Here is a 16019-nt window from a genome sequence, read left to right as displayed (position 1 = left end):
GGATGGAGTCATATACAGGGCAGTTCTAGAGTAAAACCTTTTTTTTACGTTTTTTTTATTTTTTAAGCATGTAGTTTTTATTGGTATTTTAAAGGATGCAATACAAGATGGATAAAAAGTTACAAGAGGAACGATGGTACAACAACAAAGGTATACGTGCCCCACACAATCCTATGAACAAAAGCTGGTTCGTCATGAAGTTAGGAGGCATTATACAAGGCAATCCTCTCCATCAGTAGTATGGATCCATAATAACAGTTCGAACAACTAAACTAAGACATAATACTCAATGCTGAATATTGAACATCCTTAACGGAAAAGGAAAAAAAAGAAAAATAAATGATACTCTTGGTGCACCACAGATTAGGAACAGACCAAATAGACTGCGTTGCCAATAGTCAGTCAAGTTACTATGACAACTGTATCGTTGTTTGGAATCTACCTTGAACATGTGGGACAAGTTGGCCGTCAAGGGGTCTAATGTCAGGGGTGGTGGGAAGGAAGTAGCGGGTGTGTCATGGGGGGGGTTACCAAACGGACAGCCTTCCTACACTGAGTTAGGATAGTTTTCGGCTCAGTGGGTCTAGAGTACATCTAAGCCCCCTAGGGAATTTGAGAGTTTGGCTCTGTGATGCTGTCCTGGAAGACTAATGGAAATAGAGTTACCGGTAAGTCCTAACTCTGAATTTTTTTTACGTTTTAGAGTGCCAAGACTGGGATAGAAATTTACCTTCCAGCAGCACAATGGCCCTAAACAGAGAACCAAAGCCACATTAGGGTGGTTTAAAACCAAGGATCTGGATGTCCTTAGGCCCAATCAAGGCACCAACCTCCACGCAATTGATGATCAGTGGTAGGCCATAAAAAAATTTGCATTTAGTTGCAGATTGTAACGCTACAAATTATGGAAGTGTCCAATAAGTCCAATTATATTCATGACAGTATGTGTGTTTAATATGTTAGAGAGACACACGTGTTGGTGAACAAACTGGGGAATGCTATGATGCTAGGGGTGGGGTAAATTTTCATAGTGCTGAAGATAATATGGTGTTTGGAAGACATCATGGTTCCGGTGTTGGGAATACAATTTTTTTATGGGATATTATGGTGGTGGGGATGGTGAATGGTTATGATTATGGTGTTGGTGGTGACAGGTGGTATTGTACTGCTGAAGGTGATATTAATATAGTGGATAATATTGTGGAGGTGGGGGATGTTATTGTAGCACTAAATGATGGTGAGTTATATTATTATATTATGAATTACGATGATTTATGCTATGGTGCTGGGGGATAGCCTAATAATGCTGATGGTGGGAAAAGATAATATGGTGATGAGGTAGATTTTTATGCTACTATAAGGTATTACAAGCTTAATAATGATATGAATGATAATTATAATACGGTTGCTGGTGGATATTATTATGGTGCTGGTGTTTAGGGATATTATCGTGGTGGGACTTTAACTATTGTTGGGATATTTTATTAGGGCTGGTGGTTAGAAGATTTTATGGTACAGGCTATTATAGTGCTGGGGTATATTATAGTGCTGGTGTTGGAGGATATTCTAGTGCTTCCAAAATGCATACAGCCGTATTCAGACTTGTTGGCCATCATCAGTGCCGTGTATGAATACCATGGCTTCTATGAAGTAGAACATGGGGACCCAAGGAGACCCAGCAGGTTTTTTCGAGAAGGGACTGATCGAATCAAAAACCTTCAACCGAATCATTGCATTAACACAGTTAAACCATCTTAGAACAGAAGATAGTCAAATTTCTTATTCCATCCCCGATAAGAGGATGGAATGGAGGATTACTCATTTCAGGAGCCATGCAAATCATTCCTTTAGGTCTTACCAGAATAAATGTCTCTATAATGTTAGACTATATTTTCACTATACACCAGTGGTTCTGGCTGGTGTAATGGGATGATTTGCATGGCTCCGCCACTTGCCCTGCAAAGAAATCCGGCACACTGGAGGCCACCACATGGCAACACGTTACACTCCGCTGCTGTGTGGGAACCTGAATAGCGTGTACACATTGTACACTACTAATAGTTTTAAAAAAAGGAAAACATGTAAACAATGACAGTTTTGGCAGTGTGTGTGGTCACCACAACACACTAGCCCATCCAATAAAACAGTGTTTTAGTGGATAGCTTAGTGTGAATGGTCCCTAATTTGTGAGGTACATTTGGCAGAATTATCTTTTTTCACATACTGCAGAGATTCTTTGGCTTGTCCTAGTTATATAAATGTCTCCCACTGGAAGCAGACCTGTGTAATATGTGTACCCTGCAGTGAAAATGATTACAAATTGTGCGCTGCTCTAATATAACCCAGAAAATGATCTGTATTATGTGAACCATTGTAATTCAAGAATAGAGATCGCAATCTGCTCATTATTGTGGAATATCTTTTTTTAGCTGCAGCAGCTGGAACTAGAGCAACTGCAATACCGAGAAGCGAATCTTACAGCGCTGGCTGCAATTGGACCAAGGAGGAAAAGACCTTTGGAATCGTCACACCTTCATAATGTGCTGGAGGTATGCTTACATAAGGTCGTCTAATTTTAAGTGTCTGTAATGTCCAGTTTGATGATCAGTTTTTTTAATCCTTGCAAACTACATACTATAACACAGCATGATGACATAATGGGTATAAAGTCACCCATAAAATTTCGCCTCCATAGGCATTTGTTGTGTGACCTTTCTGCCAATCTAGACTTGATGGCAGTTGACATTTTAAAGTGAATCTATAGTTGCTTGTATTTAGAGCAGTAAATTATATGATGATTATATAACAATAGAAGGGCTTAAAAAAACAACCTCTTAACCTCCCCGATAAACTAGTCTATTAAACCACCCTAGTATGCATTAGAATCATGTGGGTGAATCATGTGAAGGAAAAGGGGTAGGCGATCTCTGCACTCCAGCTGTTTTAGAACTAAAAGTCCCATGAGATATCGCAAAACTGACCGCCACAGACTTCTCAGAGGCATGATGGGATTTTAAAATTGTCAGTAGATCAAAGGTTACATAGTCAAGCCCTAGGCATAGATGGGGAGATCAGATGTTGCATTGGGTGAGCCTCCCCTTCAGCACAGATCATGTGACCAAAGGCCAACACTTGTCATGTGAACCACACTGAAGGAAACCTGGAGCAACATTTGGTATTTCAGCCCTTCTACAAGTCTATGGGAATGTAGAACCTGCTTAGAACAGGTTAAATGTTTGGTCAGAATGAAGTCTAATGCATCTTTCGATGAATTCTAAATGATCTCAGAAGAGTCTCAAATGGATGCCATTTCCACCAGCCCAAAGACTGTTACAATGGGGTTTTTTAAACACTTGGGTACACATCCACTTTAACATGTGCATAATAGGAACGCACCAATACCAGTTTTTCGGTATCAAGTACAAGTACCGATATTTTTCTTTTTTCTTTTTTTTTGGGTACACGCCGCTACCAAATACCAATAACAGTATCCTGAGGTACTGTGGATCTGGCTAATCAGGAAGCCAGACGGCAGTTCATGACCCTCCGCCCAGCTTTCTGATTGCCTGGGAAGTGACACTGCGAGGCAGCCTGGCTGCTTAAGTGTTTCTAGTCAGCGGCCGCAGGACTTTCTGATTGGCCAGGAAGCCGTCTCCATGCTTCCTCGCACTTTTATGTTTTACCAAAAATATGGGTATAAATGTTTTATAACGTAGTGTAGAGAAATGTTTTTTTCTTTTACATTTACGGTACTTTTTTCATTATAGAGTTAAAACAAATAACCCCCGAGGTGATTATATACCTCCAAAAGAAAGCTCTATCTGTCCCCAAATTTTTTTTACATAAATTGCAAGGCCATAGTGCGGTCATGCTGACTGGTGACATTTTTGACTGGTGAGACACCCTAAAATTTGTCAAGCCCTGGTCATGTAAATGTTTCCTGTGACATTCCAGATTAAAGCAATCATAGTCTCTCATGTCTGCCTGTCCATCCTTCTCTGCCTGTCCTTCTCAGTCTGTCCTTCTCTATGGGAGTACGTGAGCGTACGCTGCCCTACGCTCACCCGACCTGCACGCCGGTTGATTTGATGCAGTACGTTCTACCCTGTGGTTGGAGGGTCAGCCTGCTGTTCCATCCATAGAATGCAAATACCTTCCCAATACACTTGGTATATATAATATTTATGTAAGAGGTCTGCAAACAACCTATGAAATTATAGATCCTTTTAGACAATGTGAAGGAGCTTTTTTTTGTATTGATAAGTGGTCTCTGCCCTCTGTAGGTACTCCAGTCATCCACACTGCAGTGGAGCCCAGTCTTTGCTGGTATGGGCAACCTAGAACACAAATGCAACTTTTATAGTTTGACCATAATTCTACTTTTAAATGTAATTTTATGCAATAGTACTAATTTTTCAAAAATTTCTTCAAGATGTTTTTCACATTTTGTACAAATTTCTATTTTTAATACCATGCATATATTTTATTATAAATAGAATTTTGTACAAAATGTGAAAAAAAAGTATAAACCTTGTTGGTTAAATTGATAGTTTGTTGTAGTCACAATCCGGTCATTTAACACCTGCAGAAGATTATTCTCTTGCTTGTTGTACTTTAAAAGCAGAAAAAGAGCCTAAAAAATGTCATTGTGTTTGCTCATAAGCCAATATTTATTCAAATCTCAACTTCTTATGCACACTATAAAATTAGCAAAGAACAGCAGTGCCAGTATAGCGAGATTGTGTATTGCATTTCACAGTACTGTCACCCTGACATGTTTCTGATACTGGGGACTGGAAGCAGGTGGGAAGAGCACATGGAGGACCATAGGGGTGATCTTGATTTAGTCCAATGAGCAGCTTTAAAGGGGAGTGGTGCCGCAGAAAGACTGTTAATGGTGGTGTTACACGGTGTAGCTCGCCAGTGTTCTACTGTACATTTAACCAGATAGTTTTTCAGTGCGATGTTCCGCTGGGTGAAATACACTGTCTGCTCTGTGAAATGTCAAGCAGAAGTATTTGATTATACTTTCACCTTTCTAGAATTCCAAAGTTTGAAGGACATCACTCCTTGCTTGCCGCAACTCCCTTGGGGGTTGTTTCATTTATCATGTTGCCTCAGGCTTTCTGCTGCTTCCTGCGGATTTGACCTCGTTTTCAACCCTGTGCTGGCAGCTGTGCTGCATTACTATAATTTCCCTTGGATCACACAAGGTTGTCATATAAAAGACCCGACCTTGTGGCATTGTGTCTTTGGGGATGACGGAGCCCTCTTATTCAGTGACCTGTAGTTAGTAGTCCATTTAAGTACACTAGATTTAAAGCAATGAGATGTGAACCCAAAATAGAAGATTTTCATATTAAGCGGAAGGAAGCCAGAAGCCACTATAAATCTTACCTTACTCGTATGACTGCACTCCTTTTTATCAGTCACATGCATTTCATCCTTTGCAGTCTGATGGGGACACCTTTACCATCCCGTTAGGGAAAAACTCCAGGCAAATGTATTAAACACCTTTTAGGTCACTTATGTCTTCCTGCAAAAGTCAACTAGTTTTCTTTTTCAGCTAGTGTAATTACCTGAAACCTGTCTTTATACTGGCATGCTACAGACGACCTGAAATCAAGGGTGTCTAATCTGCAATCATCTAGTATCTTGTGTCATCTGCATACATTGGTTTAATATCCCTTTATTCTAAATGATCTGTCAAAGTGGTCCTGTCACCACAGAATGAAAGAACACTCTGTAAACAAAGCGGAAATATACTTACATTTCTAGCAGCTCTTGTGTTTTTTAGAAATGAAAAAAAAAAAAGGATTTGCTTTTTCCTGGGAATCAACATGTATTTCACACTTTAAGGTGTGTAGGTACCTGCTTCCCTGCACCACACAGTGCTTCCTACCTCCACCTTATACATCACTATCAAGCATATAAGCCTTTGGGAGGAACCACTGTGTGCAGAGGGAGGAGCAGGTATTTGACCCACCTGAAGAGAAGAAACTGTAGCATTTAACGCACGGGCTGCCAGAAAAGTGAGTATATTACTACTACTTTTAGTGTAATCACCTGAAACCTGTGCTTATAATGGCTTGCTTCTGATTACCTGAAATCAGGGGTGTCTATAGTGTAAGCAGAAAGTAGGGCTGCAACAACTAATCCACTATTTCCGCCAGCTATAATGTAATATTGCTGGGATTTGTTGTATTCCTATATAGCTGGTGGTATTCTGCATTGCACTGTATAATGTACTATTGCTGGGTTTTGTAGTCCTCTAAAGCTGGTGCCATTCTGCATTCATTGCCGTATAATTTTACACTTCATTTCACTACATTGCACACCACACTTTTTTTTGTTTTCTCTTTTTTTCTTCCACCGCTCCAAGCTTGCTCCTGTGATGGACTACAATCTCAATACAAACTAGTAGTTCCATCACTGGAGCCATTTTTTAAAATTAATTTTATTTTTTAACCGATTTAATCAAACTTAATCAGCTAACCGATGTCCGTTTATGGCTAGGAGAGCTTAGTTTGTCACATCCCTTGTGTTTGACCGTTCCTCCAGAAGCGCATTTGTGAGGTCAGGTACTGATATTGGACTAGAAGGCCTGGCTCGCGGTCTCCGCTCTAATTCATCCCAAAGGTTTTCTATCGATTTGAGGTCAGGACTCTGTGCAGGCCAGTCAAGTTCCTCCACCCCAAACTCGCTCGCCCATGTATTTCTGGACCTTACTTTGTGCGCTGGTGCGCAGTCATGTTGGCACAAGAAGGGGCCATTCCCAAACTGTTCCCACAAAGTTGGCAGCATGAAATTGTCCAAAAATGTCTCGGTATGCTGATGCCTTAAGAGTTCCCTATACTGGAACTAAGGGGCCAAGTCCAACCCCTGAAAAACAACCCCACACCATAATCCCCTCTCCACCAAACTTTACACTTGGCACAATGAAGTCAGGCAAGTACCGTTCTCCTGGCAACCGCCAAAAGACAGAGAAGCGTGATTCGTCACTCCAGAGAACGCGTCTCCACTTCTCTAGAGTCCAGTGGCGGCGTGCTTTACACAACTGCATCCGATGCTTTGCATTGCACTTGGTGATGTAAGGCTTGAATCCAGCTACTTGGCCATGGAAACCCATTTCATGAAGCTCTCTACTGTTGTTGTGCCAATCTGAAGGCCACATGAAGTTTGGAGGTCTGTAGCTATTGACTCTGCAGACAGTTGGTGACTTCTGCACACTGCGCTTCAGCAGGCGCTGACCCGCTCTGTCATTTTGCGTGGCCTACCACTTTGTGGCTGAGTTGCTGTTCCCAGTTGCTTCCACTTTGTTATAATACCACTAACAGTTGGCCGTGGAATATTTAGTAGCAAGGACATTTACCACCGTACCACGCTTGAATTCACTGAGCTCCTGAGAGCGACCCATTCTTTCACAAATGTTTGTAGAAGCGTCTGCATGTCTAGGTGCTTTATACACCTGTGGCCATGGAGGTGATAGGAACACATGAATCCAATGATTTCGAGGGGTGTCCCAATACTTTTGGCAATATAGTGTATCTAATCAGTCATTCACATGGCAGTAACTCAATGCATTTAGGCATGGAGACTTGGTCAAGATCTGCTGAAGTTCAAACTGAACTTCAGAATAGGGAACAAATATGATGTAAGTGACTTTATACGTGGCATTGTTGGTGCCAGACGGGCTGGTCTGAGTATTTCAGAAACTGCTGATCTAATGGGATTTTCACTCTTAACCATCTGTAGGGTTTACAGAGAATGGTCTGAAAAGAGAGTAGCAGTTCTCTGGGCAAAAATTCCTTGTTGCTGCCAGAGGTCAGAGGAAAATAGCTGAACTGGTTCAAGCTGATAGAAAATCAACAGTAACTCGAATAACCACTCATTACAACCAAGGTCTGCAGAACAGCATCTCTGAATGCACAACAGGTTAAACCTTGAAGCAGATGGGCTACAGCAGCAGAAGACCACACTGAGTGCCACTTCTGTCAGCTGAGAACAGGAAATGGAGGCTTTAGTTTGCACAGGCTCACCAAAATTGGACAATACAAGATTGTAAAAATGTTGCCTGGTCAGCTGCGACATTCGTATGGTCGGGTCAGAATTTGGCATAAACAATATGAAAGGATGGATCCATCCTGGCTTGTATTGGTTCAGGCAGCTGGTGGTGGTGTGTTTAATATTGCAGGGAATATCTGCTTGGCACACTTTGGACCCCTTAGTAATAATTGTGCATCGTTTAAATGTTACAGCCTACGTGAGTATTGTTGCTGACCATATCCATCCCTTTATGACTACAGTGTACCCATCTTCTGATGGCTACTTCCAGCAGGATAGCGTGCCATGTCACCAAGCTAAAATCTCAAACTGGTTTCTCATTTTAATAAATTCACCGTACTCAAATGGCCTCCATAGTCACCACATCTCAATCCAGCAGAGCATCTTCGGGATGTGGTGGAACAGGAGAGTCGCATCATTGATGTGCTACTGACAATCTGCAGCAACTGCGTGATGCTATCATGTCAATATGGACAAACTTTATAAGAAATGTTTCCAGCACCATGCTGAATTTATACCATGACGGATTTGGGCAGTTCTGAAGACAAATGGGGGTGCCAATAGGCACTAGCAAGATGTACTTAAGTGGCCAGTGAGAGGTCATACCAAATGTTTGCTTCAGACACAGGTGGATCCCTATGCCTGATATTCCTCTCAGATTTTTTTTGTTTTTGCTGATGGGGGATAATTTGGCAAGAGTAGGTTGATAGATATGTTCTGTTTTACAGAACTATCATGCATTGTGTGTATGGTTTCTAGTGATCCACTCTTACTTCCTGACTATGCTAATGTGGAAGACTCTGAGACGCAATTGTTTGCTATACTGTTTGTGCATCATGTGCTATCTTATTGTTTTATTCTATCTTAATTTAATAATAAAATACTTTTGAAAGTTAAAGTGGCCAGTGAGTGTATGTTCCTGTTGCAACATGTCCTCATTTGGGAGTCCTTTATATCAAGCATCCTCAAAGTAAGTTGTGTTTATCCTCCTAAGTGTATATAATGTGTAGTATCTTGTGAAATCCGGATATATTGATTTTAAAGATCTTGAATGAAGGGATTTAAAACCATGTTCTCGGTAAGGCCCCTGCAGAAAAGGCCAAAACTATACGAATTCTATACATTTTCAAATAACTATTTTCTTTTTCTTCTAGGAGTATCAAGGATCTGAATCTTCTGTTTTCAGAATTCCCAAATCAATGTTTGTTCCCAGGATCACTCGTGTTAGTCTCAGGGATTTGATATTTTGCATGGAACAAGAACGAATGAGTAGATATTCCTTGTCCCTGTACCGAGCCCTCCTGAAATGAACTTTCTGACCAGCACGCCATCTTTGCACTATATTGGAGCTTGTTTTGGGACTTCTATTCTCATTTTTGTTTACAGGCTTATTTTTATACTAGTGAAACGCCTTGTACTGATTGTAGTTTTTTTGTTGTTTTATGTATGTTTTTGCTTTAACAGATGAAGATGCCAAGAACATGTGCAATTTGTAGAAATGTTTAATATATGTGCCAACTTTTTCACTGACTGGTGCCTTCATTTGTCAAGGTTTTGGGGGTATTTGGAGTACGTGTTTACACGCATTGTCATTGAAATATACCCAAAGAACCAACTTCCGTTTTGTGTCATCTTTTATTTGGGGAGAGTGATTCTTCAAAAAAAGAAAAAAACAACGTAATCTATAAATGGTAAATTAGTATCAGGTGATGATCCAATCGGTCCTTTTTTTCAGTAATAATATAAAACTATAAATGTGGCTTGTTAACTGTCCTGCAGATAATGCTGATACTGTTCTCATTTAATGAAAAGCAAGCAGCTACTCCCACGCTGCAAGGGTATGGTGCTCATTTTGTCTAGAGTGGTCAAAATAAGCAGGTCTGCTCCCGTGCTGGTTGCCACTTCTTCTTCACTTCATCACACTATTAATGGAGACTACAAAGGGCCTCGCCAATATACAGTACATTGCACAGGCAAGGTGCACTGTCCTCACCATCTGAAATCTTGCTTTGAGAAATAACATGCATTGGTGGCTGGAGTGCATGCAGGTAAGCAGGAAGTGTCTGCGAAGAGACTTCAGGAGATCAGCAGTGTTATGCAACAACGGATGAAAAAAGGCAAAGTGTTTATTTTTTTTAAAAACAATCCGTCAACACAGAGCATTAAAAGATGCTGCTAGTCAGACAGAGCCCCTGACTTATTTCCTGGGTGGAGAATGTTCTGCATAATCTAGCTCTTTTCTCCCCAGTCTTACTGTCCATGGCCTGCCATTTCAAGGAAGATTAAACTTCAGCTTTAAGTTCGGATTTATTTGTTCTTTAGAGTGGGGGGAAAGAAAAAAAAAATTACTGGGGAGTCCTGATCTACCAGAATCCAGGCCAAGGTAAACACTGAATCTCATGGGAATGTGCTCTTGCAAAGGGTTAAAATGTACTTTTGTCAGATTTCTAGCACCCAGCTTGTTTGATGTCACCTGGAGACCAGATCAAGGTAATCTTTCTTTATTAGAGGTATTTGCACACTGTACAGTCACATCAGTCCCCGTCCTCAAGGAGCATACAATCTAAGGTCCCTGTCTCCTATCTACCCAACACTGGGCCAAAGGTTCACCTTCCAAAGTGACAATGATCCTAAGCACATAGAGGACTGCCTTAGGGACAACTCTGACTGTCCTAGAGGGCCCTGCCAGAGCCCTGTCTTGAACATCTCTGGAGAGACCTAAAAATAAATGTCTACCGACGGTCGCCTATACAACCTGACTGAGCTTGAGAGGATTTGCGAAGAATGGCAGAAAATCCTCCAAGCCAGGTGTGCAAAGCTTGTGGTGTCATACCCAAAAAGACTCGAGGCTGTAATTGCTGCCAACGGTGCTTCAACAAAGTAAAGGGTCTGAATACTTGGGTACATGTGATATTTCAGGTTTTATTTCTTTTAAAATGTTCTAAAATTCAGTTTTTACTTTGTCATTATAGGTACTGAGTGTAGATTCATGAGAAAAAACAACTGTAGTATCAGACTGCAACATAACAAAATTTGAAAAAAGTGAAGGTCTGAATGCTTTCTGAATGCACTGTATATAAACATACCAGGGCCAACTTAGACAGGAGCTAAATAACCTACCAGCATTTTTTTGGAGTGTGGGAGGAAGGCCGAGAACCCGAAGGAAGCACATGCAAGCACAGAGAACATGCAAAGATTGTCCTGAACAGGATAAGAACCAGTGCTGCAAGGCAGAAGTGCTAACCACTAAACTGCTAAGCAGGCAGGCCCTACTGCACATTCGTACTCCTTTCCCTAAACTGTGAAAGAGGAGAAACGTAAGAAGCCCATGTGCACATATCCTGTAAAGCCACTATAGACATAGGTGGCTTTTATGATCTGACTATAGACCAACCTTCCATGTGTAAGCACTTAACTAAAAGTGGACCTTAGTTGTGCTGAAGCAGTACATGAAACTAATTAGCTTTTTGTCTTGAATTCCTCCCCTTAAATATCTACATTTCTTGTGCCTTAAGCCTTCTAGCTGTATATGTGCAGTGTGAGATGTTCTAAAACTGCTCGTCAGACAAGATTTGGTGTAAGATCTGGTGATGTCACTACTGAGCTGCTTATCGTTCTCTTACTGGATATGAAGCTGTACCTCAGGACTTGCAGTGCCAGGATCTCCCTGCTTTTGTGTGATTCATTGGGAGGAATTAATGAACGTGTTTGCGACAACATTTTTTAGGCACAAAGAACAAAATGTCATGACTACAAACTTCTCAACTGTGCAGAATATTGGGTCCAACATTTACAATTTTAAAACCCCTCAACTGGCGCACATTATGGAAGTCCTGCCGATTTACTTCTTAAAGTATCGCAAAGATAATTCACCTTCATACACTCAAGTCAGCTGAGCACTTCAGTGCTATTCAGCTGTCAGCCTGGCGGTTCCATGCAAGCCAATTTAGAGACCATTCTCCTTATGAAGGCGTTTAGGAATAAAACATGAACTAGGATAATTTATGGCGTCTACTGTTTAGGTGCTCTTTAATTTAGCTTGGTCTTTATTAATCATAAACCGAGAGGAACAAATTACACATTTTCTTTGAAGCAGCATCATTTGTTTTCATTTCCCTCATCTATTTTTTTTGCAAAGCTCTGCAGTAAAGGATAAATAGAAATTTGATGTTAAATTGTTTGTGAGGTAGGCACATTTCACCCTGTGTTCTGGCACAAGATTAGAGCAGGATTTAGATGTTCTTAATTGTAGCTATTACTGCACTGGGCTAAGAGGCTGGTGTGAGGCAAAAGAGAGTTTTTTCTTCCTCCGGCAATATTAAAGAAGCCAATTAAAATCCGGAACACATACAATTAGCTCTGGTGGAGGCCGAACAGTGCCATATGAGCAGCAATGTAAATAATCTCAAATAACGAAAGTGACAAGAGGGCAGTATTAATTCAGTCAAGTGGCATTTTGTCCTTGGGTAACTGCCAGTAAGACTGGTTCAGTCTAGCAGATCGATGTGCAGCATGAATTAACCAGAGTACATCTAGACTAATAGGGATTCTTACTTCATACTGTACATCAGTTATCTTACCAACCCTCTTTCGTACATTGCTGGGGACATACAGACCGTATGAAGAAACACAAAATTATCTTCCTTCATTCTATGTTGGCTCAAACACATACAGGGTTATTCACAAAAGGGTGAAGAGTTTGGAGAAGGCAGGAGAAGTGAACAATCTAGGCCAAAATAGCTGATTTGGAAAAATTCTCCAATTCAGCTCACTTTCCAGTTCAGCTATGTTGTCCTAGATTGTTCACTTCTGCCTTCTCCAAACTCTTCACCCTTTTGTGAATAACCCTGTAAATCTCATCAAAGCTTAAACGCGTTTCATTTTGTTAAAGCTGCTTCTTTCATTAAAATACCTGGTGGTACTGAAGGAACTTGTTCAGGCAGCTTTATTTCATAGAGTGACAATGCTCTGTCACTGCCTCCCCATTATGCTCCTATGTTGTCACCTTGTCACACAGCCTTGCAATGGGGACTGCAAGTGGAGTCCGAGAAATGCAATGTAGCCATTGCTGGAGTGCATGTAGACATGTGCATATAGAAAGAGACTGCAGGAGATCAGCAGCACTAAGATGCCACAAAGGGTGAAAATAAGTATGAGAAGGACAATATTTAGGATATTCAGGGATTTGATATAGTAAATGTCATTCAGTTAGGGTTTACATCTACTTTAGGAATGTGTAAAGGACTTGCATAATTGCAGCTTTTTTTTTTTTTTTTTTTAATGGGACATCAGGGTCAATTAAATTAATTTAAATGATTGAATATGATGTATTCAGTTCGTATGGAACACCTGAAGGTATGAAAAAGGCTATGTTTAATGCAGCCCAGAATGATGGTGGCTTTACCTGGCTTTGAATCCATGGCACATGTGGATACTGATGAATCATTTAGTACAGTGCCGGCTGTTTTCATGTGGTTATGTAATGGTGTTCCTTCTCTTCCTACCGCTTGTCCGTGTGATCCTGGACAGTTGCCCTCATCTTGCCCTTTTATCATACTTAGGTGTACATTTAATACACATGAAAAGCCGGTGATAAAACTTTTCATGCTTATCACAGTGATACTCTAAGTCCCTAGTGAGATTTTTTTTTTTAATTAAATGTGATAATGCAAATAAGCACTAAAAACAGCGAATATCTCATCCCTTCTCTTCACAGTGATAAGTATACAGAAAATAATAGGAATGTATCTCTTTCATAAACAGTGAACGGCACAAAAGTAGCTTATCATATTGATAAGTATGGAGAACAGCCCCCTAGATTAATCGCCAAATCAGAGTTGGTGCTGAAGGTCTTTTTGTTTTGTGTGTGAAACACCGAGGAAAAAAGCCAGGAAGTTACCATTTTTACAGATTTTCAGGCATAAATGCAGCATGGCTCCGGGGGAATTCATTATCAGCTGTAGAACTGTGTTTTGTTCTATAGATGCATCAGGGAGGACGCATGACATTTATTTTCACAATTTTGTTTTTCCACTTGCAATTGCTGAACCAAATTCGCTTAGTATTAGACCTATTTCACATGGTTGCCTCCATCGTACATTTTTTTTTATCCTTAAAGAGATGGATGAAAATTGGACAATATTGTTTTCCTTTTGGGTAAAGAAGTTTTTGACCTGGATCTGGATAATAGGTGCCACACCCCTAATAATAGTATACACAAGAAAAATTATTTTAAGAAAAAGTGGGGTTTTGAAAGCACCGGATAAATGACCACTCCAAACAGAAAAATACATAAAAAATATATTTATTTCATATAAATCTTAAAAAGAGAAAAGGAGAGGCTCAAAGCCAATGATAAAAATTATTTAACTAAATAGATAGTCCCTACAAATTTTTGATAGTTTCTGCTTACAAATACTAAAATATTCAAGTGTTAAAATTGGAGTCTCTCTATGCAGTGTTCCCTCGCGATCTGTCGGGCGTCTCCCTTTCTTTCCCTGTTCCTCCCTCCTTATCCTTCTTTCCTCGCTTCCCTCTTTTGTCCCCCCCTTCTTCCCCTCCTCCTCCCTTTCCTCTCTTTGTTTCCTCCGCAGGTCCTCCCTAGTGGTTGCCGGGAGCAGTGGGACCCTGTTGTCCCTGAAGAGCATCACTCCGGGCGCTAAGCCACCCCCACCTGAGATGGCCGGCATCATTATCTTGGGAGTCTATCTGCTATCTCCTCAACTGCAGCTATTGTCTAGTTTTAGGTTTTATACCTTCATTGTTTCGTATTTCGTTCTTATCGTTTATTCTTTCAACCACAGTTGACCTTCCTGGCGATCTGTGTGGGAAATGTAGTTTCCTTTCCCACTCAACTGTCAATAGAAACGAGACGTATACTATAGCTATCTCCAACTTGTAGGACGAGTGTAACTGTCCAACAGGATTGGCTGGGGCTCCACGGACAGCGCGGTGACGTCATAATCATGCCGCCGCGCTGGATGCCGTTATAGCGCCCACGTGAGCCACCGACACCAGTATGCGGCCTCGAGGCGGCGTTCCTGGTGGCGTCTGGCTAAACTGTCTCTCCCTCTGTGGGAGTAGAGATGAGACGGCGCTCTAGTCTCCTTTCTTGGTGACAAATTCAGCGAGCGGGACACATCTATCCGAGGTATGCTGATCGATCATAAATAGATAGGAGTGATATTTCCTCTTTCTACCATATATGAAAAGCATGACCCATATACCTCGGTGATTATGTTTTGTCCCTCCTCCCCTTGTCCATCTCTTGTAGACCCTTACCACTCCGATTGCCTTCCGCCCCCTGCTCAAAATTGGAGTCATCTGACTCTCACCCCTCCTTGGCCCACTGGGAAGGACCATATGGGATTTGCCGTCCGGGCGGTTTTCGCTTGGGAACACACGCATATACCTGCATGTGCAAAACTAGCAGGTAAGACTTGACCCAATTCACTCCCGCTTAGAATAGCAATTACGAGAGATATTGCATCCAATGTCTTTTCTATACTATACAGATATCTCCCTTCCATTCCTGAAGAAGCGCAGAGTTGCGCAAAACGTTGAAGTTGCTCTTCCTTACCTTTACCCTTCATTAGCAGTTACCATCGACCACATGATCACCACCTAGGTCTTCGGCACCATGACAATGTGGGAACTTGTTGTCGTCATAAGTTCTGGTCCTACTACCCGATTGACTTTTATAAGCACACTCACTTTATTGTGAATATATAATTTAAATACACAGCCTATTATGGTAGTTATTTTGAGTGCAGGGCAGGACTAAAAAGCCTGCTCACTGTAGATCATTCATTTTCTTTTTTTTTTTTTTTTAATATATGAATTTCATGATATCCTTATCTTTAAGTATATATATGCTTGTAATCCAATGGTGAATCACACTGTTTTTGATATAATTATGACCATCTGCAATATGCCTTAATCATGTATCCCAAACT

The 16019-nt window shown here is 41.0% G+C and overlaps 1 protein-coding gene across 1 annotated transcript in view; it reads left to right on the top strand.

The window, feature by feature from the left end:
- The window catches only part of TAF4B (TATA-box binding protein associated factor 4b), a 76109-nt gene extending 66720 nt beyond the window's left edge, over positions 1-9389 (top strand). The window contains exons 13-14 of the mRNA XM_018554663.1: positions 2430-2549; positions 9219-9389. Coding sequence (XP_018410165.1) covers positions 2430-2549; positions 9219-9374 — 276 coding nt within the window. The 3' untranslated portion in view covers positions 9375-9389. The remainder of the gene's footprint in view (positions 1-2429; positions 2550-9218) is intronic.
- The last annotated feature ends 6630 nt before the right edge of the window (positions 9390-16019 follow it).

This window comes from Nanorana parkeri, unplaced genomic scaffold (assembly GCF_000935625.1).
Source record: "Nanorana parkeri isolate BGI_ZX_2015 unplaced genomic scaffold, ASM93562v1 scaffold168, whole genome shotgun sequence".
NCBI lineage: Eukaryota > Metazoa > Chordata > Amphibia > Anura > Dicroglossidae > Nanorana > Nanorana parkeri.
Note: the sequence above shows the minus strand (reverse complement) of the source record. Positions and strands in the feature narration are given on the sequence as shown.